Genomic DNA, 25,120 nt, shown 5'->3' on the forward strand with positions numbered 1-25,120 from the left:
TGCTTGCTCCATTGCCCTCCAGTGATACAGCTGTGGTCTCACTCCAGTCTAAGTGAGCATTTCATATTTCTTCCTTTCCTCAAGCCAGAAGTGCAGAGATTGCATTCACTTCACCAACATCCCTTAACCTTGAGGGGCAGTTTACCAAGATTACATACAATAACATGCAGCTTCTGGAGCAACACTACAGTTTGAGGAATGACATTGCAGAAGCTGAGCAGCACACCCTTGCAGCAGCAGCCAGGCTGGAACAGGAGGTGCTGGAGCCAGCAAACCAGGCAGTTCTGACCCTCTGCTTACACCTTGTGCATCTGTGAGAGCAGATCTGGAACACCACATCCCACTTCATGTTCCCCAGTACAAGAAAGGCAGTGATATGGAGCAAGTCAAGCAAAGCACAAACAAGGTGGATGGTGAAGAGAACTGGGTTTGTTCACCCTTAACAGGTTCAGACAGATCTTACTGCTGTCTGCAGCTACTTCCTTCACACAAGGGGACAGAACAAGGAATATGCAGGGGCAGGACAAGAACCAACAGCCACATCTGGAATATGGGAAATTCCAACAAGGAAGGAAAAGTAGTTATAGCATTAAGACTTCTGTGAAATCTCTACCCTTGGATATCTATAGAACTAAACTAGGTTTTGTGAGCCTGCTGCACAGTAGTTTGGACAACACAACTTGTAGCTACTTCCACTTAAATATCAAAGTGACCCACATTCACTCTACCATGCACCCAGAACTGTGAACTACTGGTAGAACACTTTTTGTCATTGAATACATTTCAACCTCCACACTTGAAGTGCAGTGCTGACAGAAGCTGTTTCCAACTCCATGGGACTTTCCAACAGCCCAGCTCCTAAATACCAATTAATTACACAACAACAGCAAAACTTGAGTTCATACCTGTACTTTATACTGTGCCACTACCCTCCAGTAAGCACCTGTAAGGTATGAAATCTCTCTGCCTACTTAACTAGCTAGTTATTATCCATGGAAAGCTATAGCAGTCCCCTTCTCTTGGTTCTTAAGAATAAAAAAAACCCACAAAACACACAAGCAGCCAATGTCAACACATTTCACACCAAGACAGGCTTGAACAATCTCCATAGGAGAGCTGCACTGCTGAAAACAGTTGTAAGCAGAATAAGCATTGTCTGCGCACTACACGTTTAAGTCTGGCTCAAGGGGTCAGTGAACATTTGCAGCATTAACTCACAGAAACAAGTGCCCAGATCAAACCCCTCATGTGCAGGTATTGAGGAAAACCCAGCTAACTGGTCACAGGCAGTTGACATGCTCATGAGCTGATATGCCTCCTCAACCCTCTATGGGGACATATAGTGGCAGAGAAGCACCTATGTAGTTTCTTCCAACCCCCAGTCAGCTCCCAGGCCAGGTGTTGCCCAAAACCCTACATCATGGATCTCCATCTGATACCAAGACTTCTACTCAAGAAGTATTAGTCTGCCTCCACCAGATTACCATTCCTCCCTCCAAATCTGACCTGTGGAAAGCCCTGCTGCCCAGGGAAGGTGTGTCAGATGTTTGCAGCAGTCTCCTGCAGACTGCTGGTCCCCACCCACCCTCAGGTTAATGCTCTTGCTTAAAGACAGACAATCAGATGAATAAAATAGGGATTATCTGTATATAGAGACATCTAAGCCCCAAATGATCCACTAGCTCATTACCATGACAGTCAGCTGACACTAAGTAACTCTTCAGAGGATTACTGCTCTGCACAACAGAACTTCATGTAAGTTTATTTGACAAGTTGTATCTATACAGAAACACATTAAGTACATCACAATGAGACTGCTTCACTTTACACTGAAGCAGCAAGACAATCCCCAGGAAAAAAGATTCATTCTATGTGTTTTCTTTCTTCTGACTTTCCCTTATGGCTCAATAAAGTTCACCTCCACAGCAAATGTCTCGCTATAGACTTTCCACGTTTTAGACTTGTGAGGGTTATCCAGCTCATTCCTGGGAAGGTAGAGTCTGAAAGACAAAATTTAGAACCATATCTTACAGCCTAAGACATTATTTTCCTTTCAGCCTCCCAAGAGAACTTCAAGCTCAGCCCTGGAATATTAAATAGCGCTCCAAATCTTGAATTCAGACACCAGCCATGCCTGCACAGGGCTTTGCATCTGAAGTAGTCTGAGAAACATAGAATTAGCTTGATCATTGTCAGGTTTGTTTGCTAGTTTTTGTTGTGGGGATTTTTTGGGTTGTTGTTGGTTGTTTTTTGTTTTGTTGTTGTGGTGTATGCATGGTTTTTTGTTGTTGCTGGTTTTGTTTTTTCTTCAGAGCCCCACAATGCAAGACTGTTCAAGTAAAATCAGCATTACCTTCAGCTCAAGGTCTCCTGATGGGATGCAAGTGGCAGGACTTTAACTGATCTTCCTAATGGCAAGAACTTGATTCAGTACTCAGACCTTGCCATGTTCTCCACTTTTAATGCTCACCAAATTCATGTCTAGTTATCACTTAACAGCACTTGCACATCAGCTGTGGTTGAAGTAGAGGCCCAGAGACAGAAGCATTGCCTTAGCATCTGTTCACTTCTGATCAGACCTGGTCCACCTGAGGTCTACCAGAATTCTCCAGGCAGAAAGGGAGATAGTCTCTACTAAATTGTGTTTAAGAGAAGGTCTGGTGGGGCATCCTCCCTAGCCCTGGACTAAACAAAGCACTTGGGTGAAACTTTTGAGTGGCACTGCTGCAGGCCTATTAGATAGCAGGTATATATTTCTCCTGGCACTGGTTTCATCCAACTAGATACCTGCACTGCTGGCTCAGCATATTAAATTTAGAGTTTTAAACAGATTCATGGCTTTGCCTCCACATGCTCTGATGGGATCAATTAAATAAAAATTGTTTCCTTCCTATTCCAGTCATGGAGAAGAAAGCAGTTATATCTCACAGATCAAGTTCATTGTTCCTTTGTCTAAATCTGTCAAGTTTGGTAGACAGAAGAGAAGGAGGTCCTGTCTCTGCATTTCTATATCACTCCCCTAACAAGACAGACAAGCCCAACTTTTGCTGGCTGGAGCTCCATCAGAATTTCTAGTCTCAACATGAGCAAACCATAGTAATTTTTAGCTTTAACAAAAGCATGAGGAGGAGTTAAAGAGCCTTTCTTTTGGATCCCAAGCCTCAATAACTAACTCTGATCTTAATGTCTGCCTGCTGAACAAGTTCCAGCCTCTCAGTCAGCCATGCTATAGAGGATGGCAGAGCTCCCTTCAGTTTGAATAGTTAGCATTACCTTTCTGAATTCAAGTTTCCTAATAACACTTAGAATGCTGAGGAAAGTCCAATGGATTAAGTTGATTGAGATAAGGAGCTCACTAATGTTTAAAACACTTGGCACAGTGCAAGCGTGTGCCAACTGTCTGCTCACCAGTTACAACTGAGAGTTGGAGACCAGTACCCACAGAGAAGCCAAGATCAGCCAGCTGTCTCAGCTTTCAGTTCCATGTTTAGGAACTTTCCACTCTGTTGAGACACCAGGAGTTAGGATCTGAGGGCAATCACTATGATTACTTACCTGTTATTTTCAATAAAGGAAGTGTTGAACCAGAAGAAGAATGGGCAGTCATCATAGCCTTTTGGGAGATCCTAAACACAAAGACCTTGTTTAAGTACTCCATTAGATAATAAGACTCCTTTTTACAGAGCAAGAGCACCCACCTATCCTCAGTAGTTCGGTTTACAAAGCTACAGTGCTTGAGTCAGTACACTTGAAGAGCCCAAAAATCACACCCAGATCTCTTTTTTCACCAGTTACTTCAGGACTCGGTCACCCAATACAATGAAGTAAGAGACCCATGTTAGAAGTAGCAGGTACTCAACTAAGACTTTGGTTGTACTGTATGAACAGCCAGATGCCTCCCCCACCCACACAGGCTGATGTAGCAACATATGTTGCACCCCTGTGCAGTGGGGGATGCAGCAACAGCCACTACAGGAGGGCCACCCCCCATAGCAGGAGTCCCTGGGGAAAAGCACAGATTCAGCCCCCCACAGCCCAGCCAGCATCCAGCTGCTGCTTGCAGTGCAGCCTCTGCTCACACTCACATGAGAGTATTCATGCTGGTGTACTTACAGAATGTGACTCAAATCTGACTTTCACATCACCACTTATAACAGGGCTGTCCTCCAAGCCAATGACTACACAATCACTTTCAGAATCAAAAAAGAGCTAGATAATAGAATAAAGTGTTACTTTTATTGAGAGTTACTGCAGAGACAAGGCACCAATTCATGACAACACCTAGCTACTCATGGTATACACATACAACAGCAGTGCTAAAATAATAGCCAACAATTTAAGTTGCTCTGGTCAGAGTGAGCTATGACATTTAATTGACTTCTGTGGAAACCTTTCACTATCTTATCACTACTTTTCCTGTGACTTAGCAAAGCTTAGCTTTTTCATTCTCTCAGAATTTAGAGCATGTATTTAGATAGTTTTATGTTCAGTATTGAACTTTTACAGGAAGACACTTTTGACCTAAGTCAGCTTTCAGCTTCGTGATGCAACCGACACAACTTTACAGTACTCTTACCTTGCAGTTTGCTTGATTGGCACACGCACATTCTAGTACAACTTGCTTCCTCACTATTATCTGCACCTTCATATCAGTTCCATTGCCTTTCCCAACTCCTAAGAAGAAAGAGTTGCATTATACCATAGTACATACATTGCCAGAAACAAGTGGTCATGAAAACCAAATGCCATCCTATTCAAAAGTGCCTTCTCTCCAGAATGCCTTTCTACAGGCTTTAGAGAACTCAAATCCTAAAGGTAGCTCAAGATTCAGTGGTTGAAAGCGGTATTTTGAAGCAGCAGTGAATCCTACTAGTGGAGCAAAACAGGCTAACGTAGAGTCAAGTTTCAATGACTGAACAAGAACAGCTATTTGAAGTCCCCCTGAACTAGTACTGAACTTCTGCCTTTTATCAAAATTACCAGTACCTATGTACAGAAACAGATGTGCATAATCAAGCTGAGAAACACTAGTGGATGCAGTTCCACATGTGAAGTTAATCTCACTTAAAGTGATTCCCCACCCAAAGCAGAGCAGGTTGTATGTGAGCCACTATTTGACTAGACATCCAGAAAGTGACAGAACACATGCAGCAACTGCACTCCAAAATGCTCCTCACTGTATTTTAACTGTACCATTTAAATTCCCAAATCCCAGCAAGCCTGCATTCCTATCATAGAGTTAGCAAGAGAGACAGATCAGCTGCCTGCACTAGGAAGCCAATTACCAGGTAGAGGAATGCCCAAATTCAAGAGTTCTTACCATGTATAGAGTGGATTTTGAGGTTTTTTATTTTGAGTTGTCTCTCTGGTGGGAGTTTCAAGTTATACTTGTTTTTCAGGATTTCATAATACCCAACATACCTACTCTGTAATGCAAAAAACCCAGACAGATTATGCAGTTTCTATACCCCACACAGACTAATTCTAGGCAAAGATAGGATTAAACAGATCATCTACTTCAAGTTCTTAGCTCTCCTTAGTCCAAAGCTAAGAAGAAAGTAGGGATTTGTTTTCCTTCCTCTCCCCAATTCAAACAATCCTCTGAACAAAACTCAGCATCTACATTTTTAAGCAGTGTTTAAACTTCACATTCTAAGAGAAATTCTTGATTCAGCAAGAAGCAAAGAGCTTTTATATTCTAGCTTTTTAAAGGAAAGAATGTTTAAATTTACAAGATACTTTCATTTTACAGAAGAACATTCTGAAGGACAATTGCAGTTCCATTCTATTCTATACTAGCAAGTATAGTACCTCTGTCACCAGCTTCACCTCACAGTACACAGTGAAATAAAATGAGCAAAGCCCCTAAACTGTGGTCTGAGACAGTAGCTTGTTTAATACTTCCTCATGAATGCAGTCTCCAGGGGATTCATTCCTCCACCCAGCCACAGAGCCATAGCCTTCCCCAGGCCAGGCTGCAGGTGACAGTGCACCCTTGAGAAACAGCTCAGTTGTGTCACAGGGTCATGCTCCTGTGAGGGTGGGCAAACACTGCAGTAGGCTGCCCAGAGAGGTTGCAGGGATTTTTCGAGACCTGACTAGACATGGCTTTAGGCAACCTGCCCTAGCTCATCTTGCTTGAGCAGTGGGGTTGAACTGAAAGCTTTCCTAGTCTCAGCAATTCTGTTATCTTAGATACCATAACTCAGATTTGACAATTATGCAAAGAAAAGCATAAGGAATGTGCGTGGACAATGGGGAGAGGGGGAAAGATACAGTGCAACCCTATCAGTTGACAGTCTTCCAGCCCTTAGAGTACAGAAAGTTCAGGAGTTAAGCATTAGCAGGAACCCACATCTCTGAAACAAGGCAGGAAAGGTATGGCAGCATAAGCACTCACAAGGCTAGCACTGGTTCAGCTACTCTTACTGGACCTGCTCAAGCTTACCTGGGATGGAGTTTCAACTCCCTGAAACTTGGTACTTGTGCTTCTATCAGTTCTTCTCTCCCCAAAGTAGTCCAAACTTTCCTACACAGGAAGATAATTTCAATGGTTAAGATATTAATCCCAACACCAATACCCTTCCTGAGAAGGGGCTAGTAAACTAGAATTACACTAATCAACTGCAATACAGGAAGGCAAGTGAAATTATGCAATAGTTGTTTTGGTACCTTTTGAAGAAGGCTTTAAACTAGAATAATTAGTAATTATGAAGTCAGATACATTAAGGCTGTCATCCATGAAAGAGTGCTAATAGAGCTCATTGAATGAGGAGAGCAATAAGCTTTAAGCAATTGCTTTAGAACCATCTATATTTCTCAAGTGGTCTGTGACAGACCAAGCTGAACATCAGTTCTGATCTTCACAAACCAAACTCTGAGAAAAACAAGTGATTAAATGGATACACAGTCCAACCAGACTACCATGAGTGACCAGGGCCTTCTGCGATCCAGGTCTCCAGACTGACACACCAGACATTGGATACTAAAGCAGCACATGCATCTGTCCTGGCTGGGACTTGCTGATCTTTCTCCATTTCCCCAGAAGGGCTTCTTGCTGCAATGTTGGCAGTCAAGGCAAGACAATTCTCAATACATCACGCTACTTGGAGGGAGGTTAGAGAAAAAAACTGCACTTCAAAACAGTGACACTATGTTTAGTAAACCACGCTCAGAAGCCATCTACAGTTTAAGAAAGTTCTAGCTCAAGATCCTAGATGTGCTATGCCTCAGTTCCTCCTGACCAAGAATAGTCTTCATCAGAATGGAAATTACACAGCAGCAATATTTGCAAGAACTTTTTTATAAAGCAGGTTGTTCACAGTATCCTTTTTTCAGTATAAAATTTTTGCAGAGTATTAGTGCATTTCACCAATTAAGTAGGTTCTTCTTCTATTAAATAGGAATAGCATAAGAATCATAAAATAACCACCAGTTTTACCTTTGCACTCTCAAACTGGTCACTGTCTATGAGCCAAGTACAGACCATTGTTCCAGTCCTGCCTGTATTAAAAGTAAGAGACAGGTTGAACTACAGGAGTTTAAAGATATTTGGGATTATTTTTGTGCAAACAAAGTTATAACTTCTGAAATAGAAGAGGTAACAGGAGGTAAGTGTCACTTCAGTAGTCAAATGGCCATGTTTCTGGGAAGAATGAGTTAAAAGACAATATACTACAGTTTGTTAATGCATTCCTTAAAAACAGACCCCACATTTCTTTGTAGTATTCCTAGAGATACTTAGGAAGCTGTCCAGAATCTGTACTCTCCATTCAGTGGGGACAGAGTCAAGCACACACTATGATTAGGTTATAGACTGGCACCTGCCAATGCTCTAAGCCTCAGAAGTTGCTTCACTGCTCCAACTCCCCCCACCCCCCAACCCCACTAAGGGGGCACCAAGACTGTTAGCACAAAGACTCCAATATAGTCTCAGTTTCAAATCTAAAAATCTCAGAGGTCAAGCCAACCCTCCCTTCAAGCTGGTTTTGGCCTGCAGATAGTTTAAGTGTTCAGACTTGCAAAACCTTTTAAATTATGGTTTCAAGTGGGGGAAAGAGCCTTCTTTAGGTTACATAACCACCTGGTTTAAGACAAGTATTTGCAGCAGCAACAGTAGGTGGGTAAAGATGCAGCAGATGTTCACAGGGAAATTTTGCTTATTTGTACAGCTACCTACAAACTTCAACAGCTCCCACACTACTACAGGTTGTGGATAACACTCACAGGTCAGCTCATGTACAGTAGCTTTGGTTAGCCTGTTCCCACTACATTGTATTCTATCACATAGTACCTTGTGTGCCTACAATACTCCACCCCCACACTGCAAGAAATTTAAAAGCTTGAGGTATATTACAGTGCAGGATAATCCATGTGGGTGACTGGCTGCCAGAGAGCCAAAGCAGCAACTTAAGACTTTCGATCACAGCAGTTTCAGTAGTAGCTCACTATTCTGCAGCCTCTCCTGAGAGACTGAAGTCCTAAAGTCAGGACAGCAGGAAGTCATTGAAGACAATTTTGAGAGATCAGATGCCATCTTAGATTAAGAACCAGTTTGAGCTACCTAAAAGTAGGGTTGCATAATACAAAATACACAGCACTATACTATTGCTATTCGCAGTGCCTGCAGACTTTGTCAAGTTACACTCTAAACCTAGCTCATGCTATGGTTTAAGGCCATACTTACATCAAATAAGCTATGATAAGAATAACATGTAATTTGTAGCATACACTGATTACACAAGAGAAGTCCTACCTTTGCCTCCTTTACAGTGAATTGCTATGATGTTCTTTTCATCTTGACTCATCCACTCACGGACACTGGCAGTGAATTTCAGCATGTCCCTAGATAAGAAGATTAGTGGAACAAAGCAGATGTCCACACAAAACCACCATGATATACATACTTCATGTTAAGACTTACTGTAGTGCTGGGACATTGTGGTCATCAATAAAGATCCTTTCCACCCTATAGTGGAAGTATTTGGGGTCATAGCCTTTTTCACCTACAAAGAAAAATCTGGAGTTATGCCAGTAAAGGGAATAGACTTGCAACAAAGGAAGTGGCTTGTGACACACAATTGCTGGTCTGAGCATATACTAGTGTTTAAAGTACAACAGTAAAAATAAACAGATCAAAACAGAAAGGCTGTGAGAATTTGGGTAAAAGCATGTTTACTTAGCTTCCAGTTTCACACATCTCACTTTTAAGTGAAAAATCATCTCCAGGCCCAGATAGCCACTCCTTTCCATAGGTGTTATCTAGAGATCTGAAAGTTAATGTTCTGATGTACTGTCAGGGTCAGCCACAGCAACAGCCACCTACAAAGTGGTAAGGAGCTGCTAACACCACACTTACCTGTGACCCCTCATCTATCCTGCTGTTGGCTAGGGGACAGTTTTACTTTTTCAGGACTTCACTATCAATGCTTCTATCTCACACCTTGTCTGCTTCCAGCTCTGATGCTCTACTGTGAAAGCAGAAACAGGATAGTTGTTCCTGAAGTATTTTTCATTGTTTTAGCCACCTCAAATGAGTAGTTAAAAACTTCTCTGTTTAATCTCATTCTTCTAAGCCTTCATTAGAAAAATCCTGCAACATCACCTAAAGTTTTAGCCCAGGTTTAGTTTAGTTTTCCACTTCTTTAGTAAGAATTTTGGAACACTGAAGCAATTGTTCAGCATGAGGAAGGAAGTCTTAACCGCAAGGCATCCAGTATCTCCTCTGCAAAATATTAGATGCTCCACATTAACCACATTCAGGATAGAAGACAGGCAGAGACAGCTGTGTCCTTTTGAGAGACTGAACTCTTGGAGATCTAGTATTGCCAGCATCACACCTTGAAAGGATGTTTTTCTCTTTAACAGTATTTCAATACAGTCAGCAGCTAATCATACTTACTGCAGAGATTGTAGACTTTATAGTGGTTTGCATGTTTGGTGTCCAAAAATCTTGCAACTTCCTAAAGCAATAACAAGATAGAAGTTCAGAGTAGTCAGTGCTCTGCTTCTTATTTCCATTGCTACCTCAGCCCCTATCCCCGAGGTGGGATCAGCAGCTGCAATCATTTACAGCCCTCAGACAACAGACCTTTCCAGCTCAGATTCTTGTCTGGAATAGAAGTACTTCTACCACAATCTTCCCCACCCTACATATTTATGTTTCCACAGTATCATACAGCATAGCTCTAGAGGGCATTAATGCAGGCCTTTTAAACATCTTTTATTTAGATGAGTAGCCAGTTCTCATCACTCATACTGTTACCAGCCAGGACAGAACTGACTTGGTTCTCTGAAACACTCCCAAGGAACAATAGCATCAGAGCACCAGTGTGTGCACATTGTGAGATACATCCCCCTAGGTGTAGCTTGTGTTGGAGTCTCTTAGCAACACAGCACAGTTAAGACCACCATTTAGTCATTCCAACCAGCCAAGACAGTAGGACTAGGACTGACTTGACAATCTAGTCCACATGCAAATTAGCGGGAACCTAGAAGTGAAACACCATTCAGAAATACCAAACTTGGTGGACAAGAGATTTTTACCTCTATAGGGTTCCTATAGAAAGACTGCTTCCCAGAAGATGGAAATGACATTGCAATAATGCGATCTGTAGAAAAGACAGCAATCAGAAGTAATGGCAGAACCCTCCTCACATGTAGGAACTACATGACCTAAAGCTACGTCATTATGAAACAGCTTATTTCTACCCTAATTACAAGAGCCACCTACCCATTTCTGAGAGGTTTTATTTTGCATTTACTACAGCTAGAGCAGGAGAATAATGGTAGCTGATGCTTCAGAAAGCATTAAGTGTCAGTCTCCATAAATTCACAGGCAAAAATACTGTGAATTAATCAATAGTTTCTCAGCTTTGGTTCCCTAGGCCTTAGAAGGATTTCTGTCATTGCATACAGCACGTACAACCTCTCTCCCAGAGGGCTAATCCTTGAGAACAGCACCAGAGTCTGGAATTATATTTCAAAATACCACAGAAAAGGAGTAGGCCTGGTTTGACTTCATACTTAAGTTTCACAAGTCTAAAACATTGCCTGTATTCCATATCAAGCACTCATTAACTGAATAACTAGTGTTAGCAGCATGTAACAGGCTACAAAGTGTTATTTGTTTCTACAAACCAGTAACATAAGTGAGGTCCAGATCAAAGCCATCTTTCATATAACGTCTTTTGTTTTCTGAGACCTGCCCAAAAAAAATAAAAAAAAGTTAGCCTTCCAAAGGAAGGCCAAAGATCAACAAGTGTTGCATATTATTGGGGAAAAAAACCCAACCATCTAGACTCTGAACTTAAGTAATGAGTAGCAGAGTCATTTTGCTATAGTAAAGTTCACAGCATTAGCCAAGAATTTGTGTTAAATTTTAGGTAGAAGCTCCATACAGAATTTTTACCCCAAAGTGTTTATTCTAGTAGAAAGAACACTGGGGATTCTTTGCAGACTGCAGCATGAATCTGTCATTGAGTGTTTGGGGGCTGAGGGAGGGAAAAAGAAAATAAAAGGCAGCACAACCAAGACTGCATATTCCTGAGACACCCTTGAAGCTTCAAGTACCACTTCAGTGTCCCTGACAAAAATAAGAAGAGGCATTTACAATGGATAGGGCTTCAATAGCTAACATTGTTTTGTTTTCACCTGGAATAAGCAGCAGAAGCATTAAGACTCCTATCCTCTCCCATGTGAGGGAAAACAGTCCAGGTACCACACAAACTAGAAATTATCAATAGAAACACATGGTGGTGTTGCAGTCACTTGGCTATGCTGGCCTTCCAGGTCAAGCTGCTGCTCACTTGAGCAAAGTTCAGAATTATCAGCTATACTCAAGTTGAAGGCAGAGCTCTGGTTCCCTGTCAGGGACACGAAACAGACATGCTGCTTAGGCAATATCATCATTTGCAGACCAATAGGCTGTGGGCAGTCTTGCTACTCACCATTGATGGCTGCCTCAAAAAAGAAAGTTGAAACAGAAACTTTGATATATTAAAAGCCAACTTACCATCCTCCTGGTCACTACTTCAAGCTGCTTCTTTTGTGAAGCGAGACGAAATATTCTTATTAAGATGACAATTCTCAGAACTCGGAGGAAAATAACCATTCTAGACAAGAGTCACATTCACCATAACAGAAAATGAGCACAATTAAACTTAGATGCAAAGTTTAAAGCTATTTAAAAGCTGTTTCAGAGACAGTTCAAAGCTTTGTTTCATATATTGAACCAGGAATTCTCAGGCTGATTTTGGAGAAATAATACTGTGCTTGGAGATCATCATTTTGAGGTGTGGTGTTTTTTCGTTGTGTTTTTTTTTGTTGTTTTTTTTTTTTTGTTTTTTTTTTTTGGAGTACACATTTGGAACAGCTAACAGAACTAGGAAACCCCCTACTTGCTCAAACCGACTCTTCACTGGCACACCTACCCAGAAAGCAACAAGTTCCAACCCATGTTATCCCTAAATTCTTGTTCCTTGAAGCTTGTTCTGAAGTATACATTTAACTGTAGGTAGCTACCTGAAAAATAGCTGAAGAGAGAAGCTAGACAGCCTATATACATCATGCCTTGATTAAGAAACCTGAAAATAGATCTGTATAAACCCTGTGTTTAATCATTCAGCAACTTGAGCAGGTGTTTTGATTTGAGCAACTTTGAACTGCTGTTGAACTTTGAAGCAAGATGCTTATGCAAGTGGTTCTACAAAACAACTGAACAGAGGCAGCTGCTTTCACATACCCTTAGGGACTAGGGCAAACTAATCTCCATTCCTTAAGGACATATGTTACATAAGCATATACTTTTAAGTAGCACATGCACATATTTCAGGTCCTGATACACTCAGGTAAGAATCCTGATGAATACCTACAGTAAGGGGGACAAATATTACAGAAACCCATTGCCTTCAGTTGAAGACAGTCTGCTCTCCACTGATGTGCAGCTTAAAGTCAGGAAGACAAGGTTGTCCTGGACACCTAGATGGAAGCTTCAATTTTTCCCCTCAGCTCCTTGCCAGTCCAGGATCACCCTACTGTTTTCAAAATACAGCTCCCTTGGAGCTAGCAGACAAAGATGAACTAACACCAGTGTAAAGACTCCATAGCCCCTGTCCCCAGCTTGACCCACAACTGTGAGAAGCAGCTCTTCAACATAAAAGCAGTTTGCATTCTGCCTTTTAAGAAGTTAACCAGTTAAGCATTAGCTCTCAGACTAATAACCAGCTCTCATTCCTCAATGCCTTTGGTAAGTCAAACTTCAAGGAAATGGGTAACCCAATCCAATGCACATCCAGCTAGACCAGACTGGAAACAGATCATATTCCTCCATCAGGGCATGTTACCCCGATGGACCACCACCAAATGTCACTCATCACATCATCCGCACAAATGCTGCACAGATTCTAATTATTCTGCAATTTATCAGGTGCTTTAAGAGCACTGTTTTCTTCCTGAGGAAGGTCTATGAGCAAAGAAAGGTGATAAACCCCAAGTAGGCTATTGGGAATTAGTTGGATTTTGTGGACACTACTGAAATGTTAGGTGCCAAGACCATCTTATCTCAAGATTTGTGATTTGGCCAAGTCTGAGTTATCATATATTGCCAGGTAGTAATATTTTGGCCAGAGCAAGACTGAAGAGCCCTTAACAAGAGACATTTTGCAGAGGACCTTGCATAAGTGAGATAGTATGCCCCAGCTCAGTGTCTTCAGAGAGTATCAGTGTGAACTCCTTTTCACATGACCCAAAAGCCTATTCTAAATCCTCATCCACTTCAGCAAGTCAGAATACAAGGAACTTGCACACCCTGATCTACAACAGGATGGGTCAGTGCAGGATCGGGCCTACTACTAACACAGCCTAGTAAAGACAACTGTGCAGATTACCCTGTCACAGTGCTATTTCTCCTACCTTTAACTGGATACTGCTAGAAAATGGAAGTTGCTTTAGAAAAATGTGGCCAGAAAGGTGGTAAGAAATCATTTAACTCAGATTAATGTTTAAAAAGACCTAGAAGGAAACAGCCTTTTACGATCCTGAGGCTGCAAGAGCTATTCCTTTGACAGTTCTGCTTCCTGAAACCTGAGTTTAGCTGGCATTTGAAGGGAAAACTAGTTATTCCAGATGTTTGTCCAACTCTGGATTCTTCAATAACTAGAGTTTGTTTCTTCTAGATTAATGTTTCTCCATTTGTGCCCAGTAGCCAGTTGAATTGGGGGTGGGGGATGATTTAAAAGAAACAAAACACACAACAACAAAACTGAAAAAAAACACACCCCATACAATCAGCTTCTTTCCCTGGATGATGCAAGCAAGTTCCACTCATTCAAACCTAATGCAGATAAATTAATCTTAGGGTTGTAGTTCTGTCTCCATCAGGAAGGGATTCCTCTCACAGGTTATCATCTGATCAAGCTACAGAAATCAGATGGAAATATAACTTGAATGCACATAAGCAGCATGTTTTCCCTTCTCAGGGCATGGCTGAAAAATCCAACATATGTTACCATGGGACTTTTGGGAAAGCAAGGTGGAAGAAACAAGACAGTGTGGTAACTCTCAAGATCCATTAGATGAAGATTCTCCCTGTCTGTCCCATTTGCTCTTAATAATCCAACTCTTCTTTCTGACTTTCTTCAGACTCTCCTTTCCATCAGAGCTGCTGCACACCTTCCCCCCCAGCAAAAAAAAATGCTGGAGTCAGAGCATTTGATGGCCTCACTATTTACTTTTAGTTACCCCAACTGACATGTTTAGGTCATCTCTGCCTTCAGGACAAGGACAGTCTACAGTATAACTGTTGACCCAAGTTAGGTGCTTCCTATCCCTCTTTAGTCTGCACCATGAAATACTAGCACTGTCATATGTGTGATCTAGTATGCACACATCTAGCTTAGAGATACCCAAGAAAATTCTTAGAAAACTATCAAGAAAAGAGAGCTCACACTTAACAGCTACCAAACCATTCTTACCTTGGTATCTGATCTGCTGCAGCAAGGTCTGAGAAGGAGTATGTCATATTAATTAACAGAGTGCCCACCACTATGAATGCATCCAAAATATTCAGTTTGGACCGGAAATAGTTCCTGAAGCTGAAATAAAGGAGAGTTTTAGACAGACACCTGTGTGGATAACAAAGACTACAACAAATCTTCAGGAAGAGAACCACCTGTACAGAACTACTGCTAGAGACAAGCTCTCCTGAAGCAGTTCTTAACAGTAGCACAGAAGACTCAAAGAAAATAATCTCACACCTGGCCTCCACACAAGTCACAGCAAAGCTGAGGCACTTTCCAGATGCTCGCTTAAATCAAAAGTGCTTTACAGATTATTCTATAGAAGGGCAACAGCCAAAAACAAAAAAAAGACATAGCCATTGTCTAGAACCAGAAAGTTCACCTACAGAACATCCATGCTCACAGTCCAAGCTTGAAGTATGGCTTCCTTACTAGCCTGAGGACTTAACACAGTGACTTAACTTTTGTCCACATCTTACCCTTCAACAAACACCCTCAGGAGAACATCGATGAGGAAGAAGAGTGCTATTGCCAGGGAAACACCTTCAAGAATCTCTCTAACACCTTTCTTCTTCTCACTGATAGCCAGATCCACAATCACGACTATAATGTCCACAATGATAAGTACAACTCCAAATACCCTGCAAAAAGAAAAATACAACTTGAGAGCTAGGAATGAATTGCTGACATTTATTGACTGAAGAGCACAAGCTCAGAATTTTGTTTTAAGCTGTTCCAGCAAGAGCGTGTTCTCTTGTGTACAGACTGGGGTGTGCTTGTATAAGCAGCTGAAGGATTCCACAACATGGGCAGTGGGATTGAGCACGCTCTCAGCAAGTTTGGTGATAACACCAAGCTGTGTGGTGTGGTCAACAGGCTAGAGGGGAGGGATGCCATCCAGAGGGACCTGGACAGGCTTGAGGGGTGGGCCCATGCAAACCTCATGAAGTTCAACAAGGCCAAGTGCAAGGTCCTGCACATGGGTGCGGGCAACCCCAAGCATAAATACCGGTTGGAAGGAGAGTGGATTGAGAGCAGCCCTGAGGAGAAGGACCTGAGGGTGTTGGTTGATGAAAAGCTGAACGCAACCCAGCATTGTGAGCTTGCATCCCAGAAAACCAACCATATCCTGGGTTGCATCAAAAGCAGCGTGACCAGCAGGTCAAGGGAGGTGATTTTTACCCCCTCTACTCCACTCTCATGAAACTCCACCTGCAGTACTGCATTCAGCTCTGGGGCCCCAAACATAAGGATATGGACCTGTTGGAGAGGGTCCAGAGGAAAGCCACAGATTTGATAAGAGGACTGGAACATCTCTCCTGTGATGAAAGGCTGAGACAGTTGGGGTTACTCAGCCTGGAGAAGGCTCCAGGTAGACCTGATAGCAGCCCTTCAGTACCTAAAAGTGGCCTACAAGAACACTGCAGAAGGATTTTTATTTTATTTTTTTTAAAAACAGCATGTAGTGATAGGACAACAGGTAATGGCTTTAAACAGAAGAACAGTAGATTTAGGTTAGATATAAGGAAAAAATTCTTCACCATGAGGGTGGTGAGGCACTGGAACAGACTGTCCAGAGAAGCTGTAGATGCCCCATCCCTGGGAGCACTCAAGGCCAGGTTGGATGGGGCTTTGAGTAATCTAGTATGGTGAAAGCTGACCCTGCACATGGCAGGGGACATTGTAACTAGATTATCTTTAAGGTCCCTTCCAACCCAAACCATTCAATGATTCAAATGGCATTAAAGTGATCTGCGCAGAGTACATCATCCCTGTGGAACTGTACATTTACCTCTGACTCAACTGTAGTTATTCATCTGTATTTGCACAGCTACCTAGAAGCAGTGCAAAACTGAATGCCTTAGGGCACACAACTGTCAGTGCTGCCTTTCAGCCTGCTCACTTTCCCTCCCACTCATGACATAGTACAGTCCATTAAAAATAACTGTCCTTAATAGCTTACTTTGTTTCGACACCTAGACTGCATACAACTGATCAACTGGTTGTTCAAAGACTGCCACAGCTTGGAGTAAGCCATTAAAGAGGTTTTATCCAAGTTAACAGCATTCACAGTTCTGACTTTCAGCTCTCTTTGGAGAACATAGTTATCTGTTTAAGACTTATTTCCCAATCAAAGTATTAATACTTTTCTCAATTCACCCTTTCTGGGGGTGTTAGGAGGTTTAGTACTTTCTAGACAGAGCAGGCTGGAGTCACAGTCGTTCAAGGAACTCTCCAAGTTCTTAAACTAGAAATAAGGACTATTTCAACCCTGCTCATACAAGCATGATCTTTTACCTGAATCCAAATGACATCACAAATGGGGAAATTTTTCTCTTAATTGCACTGCAAGAGAAGAAAATTGGCATCAAGAAAAGTGACATTTTGCTACTGGTATTAGCCACAAGAGTACTGTTACATCCTTTTGTTCACATTCTTTTCATTTTAGAATTCTGCATAATAGTAATTTCTTCAGGAGATTATTCAGGTGCATTCATAAAGTATATAGGTTAAGACAGTACTTGAAAGCAATGCTTTGACCACTTGTTAGAAAAAGCATTAATGAGCTACAGACCCTAGAAGTACAGCAGTATGCACTCATGCACAACAGTATTCAGTGTCACAATTGTAGCAAGACTAGAAATCTGGCTTAATGCCCAGTTATAAGCTTTAAGAAGTGGGCTTATACAATAGCTGTTGGTCAAGAGGATGATTAAAGGATAAATGTCTCTCAAGGTATCTTGTTCAAGATATAAGCTTATTGTACCAGAGGTTTTTTCTTTTTCTTCAAGTCTGGAAAAAGCTGCACTTGTTAACAGCTCCACTTATGTTTCTGTGCTCTTGGAATAGAGGAAGACAAATCTTTCTTTTACCTTTAAAAGGAAATATTGGTTTGGCTGTCAGATTAGAAACTCAAGTACCTTTTAAGAAAATGAGTTACTGAAGCCAAGTTCTTCCAAATGTGGGAGTTATCTCCAGCCCCAGCAGGATTCCAGCTCCTGTTTTTAGTTATGGACATGGTTTAGTGCTAGAGTTAGGTTCTGTTAGGATTGGACTCAATCATCCTGAGGGTCTCTTCCAACTGAAACAATTCTATGATTCTAAAAGATTATTTGTTGCCTTTTTGATATGCTTTAAGCCTTCTGGTTTTAAGCTAGGCCTCTGCATAACTATCTCAGCAGCTGAAAGTCTCCTTAGGCTACACCAAAAACTAAGTTAGGAGGAATTATCTGCAAAACCAAGGTTCTGATAGCTTGAAAGACAGATTTCCAGTCTGTTAAGTAATCTTGGGATTACTTAACTACAGTGAGCACCGCAGTCTTTTAATGGACACTTAAAAGAAAACACCTTCTAGAAGTATATCACTAACAGTATAACCTACCAAAAGGTTTTAACACATCAACAAAAAGTACTGGTAGATTCCTTTTGTATTGTTCACGTATCTACCCTCTTTCCTGTTTTATACAGTTACTATGTTTCCCCTCCCACCACCATTAGAGATACCAATGTTACAGGAAGTCTCTGTCAGCTCAATAATGCATATTGCACCCCAGTGATCCTGCCTGAGCTACTTGTTTTCTCAAGGGCAACCTGAGCATCGCATTTCACTCGGTGCATATCCTTAACACCTTAGTAACTCAATTTAAGACAAAGCTAGATATAGTTGAAGTGATGAGGAAGCATCCTTCTGGGCTTACTGATTACTTATTATTATTAGGTTCATAGTTTAAACTAAGGAACAAAGTCTAATGAGCAAACATCTGCATCCTTAAGTTGTAGTATCCACTTCTCCAATGGAAGTCAAGGATGTAATAACATGTCTTGTCTTGAATGCAGCCTAACATAAGAGGTTCTCGCATTCATAAATGTCTGATATCTAAAGAAGCACTGCAATAATTACACTAACAGCCAGTTGGTCTTTGAGTTTGCCCAGTCAATCCTACAATGCAAATGCAGTAGGTATAGGAAGACTTCAGCTTTCTCAGTCTGAGGACAAGTATCTTTACCAGATACACTTAAGACTGAAACATATACACACCGCTCTAGTTCAGCCTGCCAACATCTTAACTCAGTTGAAGAGAATGTGGCACATTTGCTCACATACTTAGATTAAAGCCTTTGTGAAATATGTTTGTAAATGCCAACTTCGGAATTGTAGAAAGACATGTTGTCACATAGAAGAACTAAGTTAACAGGCTTAGTCTTACTGTTCTTGAGCTGCAGGAACAGAGAAATGTCTATTCGCTTGTCACTGACTTTGCTAAGTATGCTGGGAGAGTTCGTAACTGGTGACAAGAGATAAACAGAAAATAACTACTTCAAGAACAGAGTTAATCAGTAGCAAGTTCAGACATGGTGAAGGCATGATGCTTATCATTTGCCCCAAATACTCATTCACCTCATTTTATCAGAAGCATTTGTTCTTCTGTGCTCTCCCAAACTCTATCCTTTGGGGAAATTTAATCACCACAGTTTGGACTACCCATTCTCCATAATATGACAAACTCGTAGCGAGTTCTTGTGTTGGGCTTTTATCTCTAGAGGCATAAAGAAGCTTCCTGAACTCATCTTTATTATGTACCATATCAAGTGTCAGTATCAAGTGATTTACTGGGCTTATCTTTGCTTCAACAAGCCATCTGTCTTATTTTGGCTCAACAGTTTCCACTTTAGGGGTAAGCAAGGTATTTACTATATTATTAGCTTACTTGGAACAGCTGTCTGGCTCATTATCCTCATCACGACCATCATCAATCTTTACTGTGGGCTCTTCTGCTGTTGGAGAGCTGGCAAAGAAATAACATCAGTCACATACTGATACAGATGTCAACTTTACACATTGCTACCCTTCACTGTTCCAGAGAAAATAATATTAACTGTCAGCTGAGCAGCAGCCTGGGCCAAAGCACAGGCACAGTACCAGGGGAAGAAAGATCTCCCACATGTTGGTACCACAGAATCCCTTGGCTTGTATTGAGCTGGTTCCACATTAGCAATCCATCTCCCAAAAGTTTCTCTTTTGGAGAAAGGAACAGGTGTGTTCAGCAACAGGATAAAGGGATTTGAAGTAGGACATCTGAGAGTCCACTGAGGACTTTAAAGTCCAGTCCAGACTCTGGAAGTATTGGAAACATGCACATGCAAAATTGCTTCAGAGAGTCCAAGTGACAAAGAATGCTGTTACAGTAAACTACTTGTTCAGAGAATAAATGTTTTCACCAGGAAGAGCTATAGCACAGAGATGTTTTTGTGCAGCACAGGATACCAGACAGGAAACTGGAAGAGCAGAGCAGCAGCTGAGCTAGTGCTAGAACAGCATTTTTTGGGCTAGTGGCTGTTTGCCATAACTTCCTTAAAAGGGTTTCCTTAGATCAAGTTTTTGTTCAGCCACCTCAGAAGCTTTGAAGGTCACATGATGACTTCAGAGAGAAAGTGCAAAATTCAAATCCAGGAGTTTCTAATTCAGCCTTCTCCACAAAAAGGCTGTGCGGAGTAATAGTACAGCCAGTGTTTGCTGTGGCTCTGCCTCTGGCATAATAAGCAACTACATAGACATATTCAATATTGACATTTCCCTGCTGTTCTGAGGAAATCTAGCATGATTGAAGCATTAGTGTAACAACTCAGAGGATCCAAGCATTCTTCATCATGCACAATGGCCCCATGCACCAGCACTGCAGTGTGGGCTAACCCCCTCTTAAGCACAAAATTTACGATGTATTTCCTACAGTTTCAGCAACCAGTACGGGTGGTTCAACACCTGCACTCAGTACCAAGCCAAACAGAGGAATTACTACCCCCCAACAATTTTGGTATTTAAAGGCTAATTTTCCAGCTCCAGCATCCTCATTTTGTTTCTAGAACTGAAGAAAAGCTCTGGCAATATGTGGCCATTCAGCTTTGCTTCCCAGCTATTCTTATAGGATACTCACTCGGAAGTTTCCACTTAATGTACAGCTAAAATGTTTCACTCATTAAAGCAGGTTTTTGCTGCTACAGCAATTTTGCTGCAGGTCACTTGTTTATACTTGCAGGCACATGAAATGCACCAAATGTCACCTTCTTAACCTCTACTGTGATTAAAAAAAAGTCCAAATAAGAGTGAGTGTTTTGAATTAGGAAGCCAATCTTTAATTCAAAAAGAAAACAAGCCAAGTCTGGGTACACTGTTACCATTGTGTTCTCACACAAAAAAAATCAGTTCTAGATAATGCTTTCCTCTGAGGGAGTTTGTTTTGCTGAGCATTCTACAGCTGCTTGTTGTCCAAGCTGAAACAAGCTCGCTGCCACAAGCTACCACATCTAGTCTTTGACTACTGGGGTGGAAGAGAATAAGGGTATACTCAAAGAATCTATTTCCTCCCTACACACACTCTCCATACAGAGCATAAGCTTTTCTGACTGCTTAAAGGTATAGGGAACTTCAGACTTGAGGCTTTCAAGGAGAGAAGGGCATCTTGCTCTATGTGAGACCCTGACAGTGTTTCTGGATGCTAGAAGAGAGAAGCTTATTATACCAGGGCTAGGTGTTCTGCAATTCTTAGTTAGCTCTTAACTACTTGCAAGAAGTCCATCATAACAGCACATCTCTCTCAAAGATATCACTCCTCTCAGACAACAGCATTTTAAGGAGGGGATGGGAGACACAAAGGCTATATACTATATAAACTCCAAGCACTCTGTCATTACTCTCTTTGTCATGTTTAATACGCTAAGAAACCCTAGCCAGGTGACCACACACAGCATACTTCAAACCAAAACCCTCGCCCTGGTGCAGTCCATTCCACTCACCTGTCCGCTTCCCCCAGCTCTGCCCCTTGCTCGTACCTCACCGTTGTCATCTTGCCTGTTGTTGCTCCACTGGCCTCAAGAAAAGCACATCTAGATAAAGAGAGATGAGCACAAGAAACAGTGAATACCAGCATCCCATAGCAGCCACACTCATGTTACCAGCAGACAAGCTTCTGCTTCAGGCATTTACCCCCATAGTTGACAAAACACAATCTTATCTATAAAGCTCGTGAGTGTCAGGGCACTCAGCAATGCGAGGAAGGGGGTTTTTTTCAATCATAGTTAGTATGCCACAGTGACAGTAACTTTAAAGCAGCATCTTCACTAAAGGATGAAACATTTTCCCCTGCTTCAAGCTAAGGAACACACAAGAGTCCCAGCCAGCACCCCCGGGAGGGGGACATCCCCGGCTGGAAACCCCGGGAGAGCGGGTCCAGGAGCTCCTGGCGCCGCGCATCAGCCCCTCAGAGGGGCGATCTGCACTTCGTCCCCCGGAGTCTCTGCTCCCGTAGACCTGCCTCGGGCTCAGCCTCACAGCCCCGAGCAGGGAACCAGACCCCACACCAGCGGGTACGGCCCCGCCGGCAGCCTCCCCGCTCCCTCGGCGAGGGGCCGGTGCCCCTTCCCGCCATGGGCCTCGCACAGGCCGAGCCCCGGCCCGGCGGCCGACACACGGAGCCTGCGGCTCGGCAGCTCCAGCGGAGAAAGCCCGCGGTGGCCGCAGCCCCCGGGAGCTCCCCCTCCACCCGCAGCCCTCACCTCAGCACAGCCGCCAGGCTCAAAGTCGAGCCCAGACACCCGCCCCCGGCGGGCTCAGCGGAAAGTTGCGTTAAACTTCCTGAGGGCTGTTCTCCCGACTCTCCCGCCTTCCCTCGCCCGGCCCGCGGAGCCCTACTCACCCGCCGAGGCAAGGCCTAATCGCGGAGCGGGAGCACAGCTCATCCCCCCGGCCGGGCCGCGGCTAAATGGTCCAGCGGAGCCGCACGGCTGCACCTGGGCCCGGCGGCACCGCCCGCTGCCATGGCGACGGCCCCGCCGCCGCTCCCGCCGCTCCGCGGGCTGCAGCAGGTGGGCGGCAACGGGCCCGCGGCGGCCACAGGGGCCTCTCGGGGAGCTCCGAGCCAGAGCCGGCCCGTCCCACGCGGATCACCCATTCCTGGGCCCCCCGGAGCGAGGAGGCCGCCAGCCAGCCCACCCCGGCAGCGCCCGCCACCTTCCCCCGAGCCTCGGCCACTCGCGTTTTGTGGACCTTGCTGCTGTGCTTTGGTGCCTCTTAGTGCATTTCCCTGGGCTGGTGGATTTTCGGGGGGGCTGCAGGCCAGTCAGGCCCTCACGGGCTGTGACAGCGACTGTCTCCATCCAGGGCAAGAGACACGTAACATTGAGCACTTGTGTTTTTGCAGAATCGGAGCCTGCACGGCAGAAACGCGTCGCGTTACCCCGTGCTCTGCAGAGGCTTCACACCTGCTCCAGCGCTGACCTGACCGCACCTCACGGTGGAATAACCCTGCTGGGGGCCGGGCTGCCCGGGGAAGGGTTTCTGCAGCACGGCGAGCAGCAGAGGGAGCTCTAAGCGAGCTTTTGCGGGCTGCTCCCGAGGCTGCAGGAGCTCGGTCAGGGGTAGTGCGGTTACCTGCTGGTAGGAGCCTTTCGGGATGCCCTTTGCCCGAAAGAAGTAGAATCTTTAGGATGAATGCTGAGGATAGGAAGCATTTCTGGGCAGCAAACTAAATAGAAAGTTTCCCTTTCATGTGTATAAATGTGTGGGTAAGCGGCTAGCACAGACAGGGGTACTAAGTAATGAGCTAAATGTGTTTGGTATATTCAGATAATTATGTATTTGATAAACAGCCAAATGTGGATGGAAACTAAGCCAGATGATGAGAAGAAGCATTAATTTGCTCTTAGTCCTGAGAAAAATGTTACATGTGCAGGTTATTTGATCCTGTGGACCGTGTGGGTATCCTGTGGGTTACTCTCAACAGGATCTTATGCCCACGGGCTGCCTTCACGGGCAGTACCATATCGGAGAAGGGTGTAGAAATATGGGAGTCCAGTTTCCTCTGTCCTGAGCCCTGTAAGCACCAAGGTCTGGAGCACAAGTCTGATGAGGAGCAGCTGAGGGAACTGGGGCTGTTTAGCCTGGAGAAAAGGAGGCTGAGGGGAGACCTGATCGCTGTCTACAACTACCTGAAAGGAGGTTGTAGCATGGAGGGTGTTGGTCTCATCTCCCAAGTCGTAAGTGATAGGATGAGAGGAAATGGCCTCAAGTTGCACCACGGGAGGTTTAGATTGAATATTAGGAAAAAAATATTCACAGAAAGGGTTGTTAGGAATTGGAACAGGCTGCCCAGGGAAGTGGTGGAGTCACCATCCCTGGAGGTGTTTGAAATGCCTTTAGGGAGACTGTTTAGTGCTAGAGTTAGGTTATGGTTGAACTTGATAATCTGGAGGGTTCCTTCCAACCAAAACAATTCTATGATTCTATGATAAGGTGTGAAGGCAGTGTGGGTTTTGAAGTGGACTCTTCACAGAACATCCTGTAACAAACAGTCGAAGGAGGAGCTGGAGGCACGAAGGCTTCCAGTTTGGGGGTTCAGACTGAATGCCAAGGCCGTAAGTGAACCAGCTTGCTAGATGCACTTACAGTAAAAAGGAAAAACAACTCTTTCCATTTTTCATCGTATAGGTAGACACTGCCTTGCCAGTGATAAAACCATAACTGTTCCTTTCGATGTTGCTAATCTTATCTTAGAGCACTGGTGAGGCTGTAGAAGATGTGCCAGTTCTCATGCGTCATCATGAGTTTCCTGGTGGTTGTTCTAGTTTTCTTAAAATTTTAACTTCTAGACTCAGATGACTAAAATAAAAACATGACTTTTTTATTAATAAAATTAAATTTCTACCTCTGAGCTGCTGAAGAAAAGCACAAGAACAAGATCCAAGGTTCATCAAGCTAAAAATGAAAAGGAAACTTTGAAAATATTCTGGTTTTAAAATTCAAGACTTGTAAATCATTGTCATTGTATTTTGGTGGTTAAGTCATGATACTGATATTTAAAAACTCATAATCCAGTTCTGATCCCCTGACAATTATCCATCAGTGTAAAACAGGAGAATTGTCAACAAAATGCAGAAAGGATTGAAATGTTCAGTAAATAATCCAGCTACATACTGGGTAAAGAGCAGGATGAAGTATGCGTATCTCAGGGGGTTGATGACATACTTTACATTCCAAAAATAACAGAGAGGGTGGTAAGCAGAATCTCTTAACTCGGTAGATTTAAAAATCAGTAGGTATGGCTCATTTA

General features: G+C 43.1%; 1 protein-coding gene across 4 annotated transcripts; it reads right to left on the reverse strand.

The window, feature by feature from the left end:
* Nucleotides 1–1,737: 1,737 nt before the first annotated feature.
* LOC136116379 (phosphatidylinositol 3,4,5-trisphosphate 3-phosphatase TPTE2-like) lies at nt 1,738–22,853 on the reverse strand. 4 transcript variants are annotated; one of them, XM_071805228.1, is made up of 19 exons: nt 22,709–22,853; nt 21,846–21,899; nt 19,727–19,804; nt 17,316–17,363; nt 15,497–15,658; nt 14,973–15,092; nt 12,014–12,113; nt 11,140–11,203; nt 10,546–10,610; nt 9,902–9,962; nt 8,924–9,005; nt 8,756–8,844; nt 7,442–7,503; nt 6,449–6,529; nt 5,321–5,426; nt 4,577–4,674; nt 4,114–4,209; nt 3,556–3,626; nt 1,738–2,000 (listed from the first exon to the last, which is right to left on the reverse strand). In XM_071805228.1, exons 2-19 carry the CDS (start codon nt 21,857–21,859, stop codon nt 1,898–1,900), a joined length of 1,500 nt encoding a protein of 499 aa, XP_071661329.1. In that variant the 5' UTR covers nt 21,860–21,899; nt 22,709–22,853; the 3' UTR covers nt 1,738–1,897. The 4 variants fall into 4 exon arrangements, with proteins under 4 accessions (XP_071661329.1, XP_065718751.2, XP_071661331.1 ...); XM_065862679.2 differs by having other exon boundaries at nt 21,810–21,899; nt 22,709–22,852; XM_071805230.1 differs by lacking the exon at nt 22,709–22,853 and adding an exon at nt 22,569–22,639.
* Nucleotides 22,854–25,120: the final 2,267 nt, after the last annotated feature.

The sequence above is a fragment of the Patagioenas fasciata genome, chromosome 1, assembly GCF_037038585.1.
Source record: "Patagioenas fasciata isolate bPatFas1 chromosome 1, bPatFas1.hap1, whole genome shotgun sequence".
In the NCBI taxonomy this organism is placed as follows: domain Eukaryota; kingdom Metazoa; phylum Chordata; class Aves; order Columbiformes; family Columbidae; genus Patagioenas; species Patagioenas fasciata.

Coding starts and splice junctions, on each gene's coding strand:
- LOC136116379 (XM_065862679.2), bottom strand. CDS start 21,859: ATGACAACGGTGAGGTACGAGCAAGGGGCAGAGCTGGGGGAAGCGGAC. Junction 19,805..21,809: donor GAGCTGGGGGAAGCGGACAG/GTGAGTGGAATG, acceptor TTTCTTTGCCAG/CTCTCCAACAGCAGAAGAGC. Junction 5,427..6,448: donor GAGTTGAAACTCCATCCCAG/GTAAGCTTGAGC, acceptor TTTGCATTACAG/AGTAGGTATGTTGGGTATTA.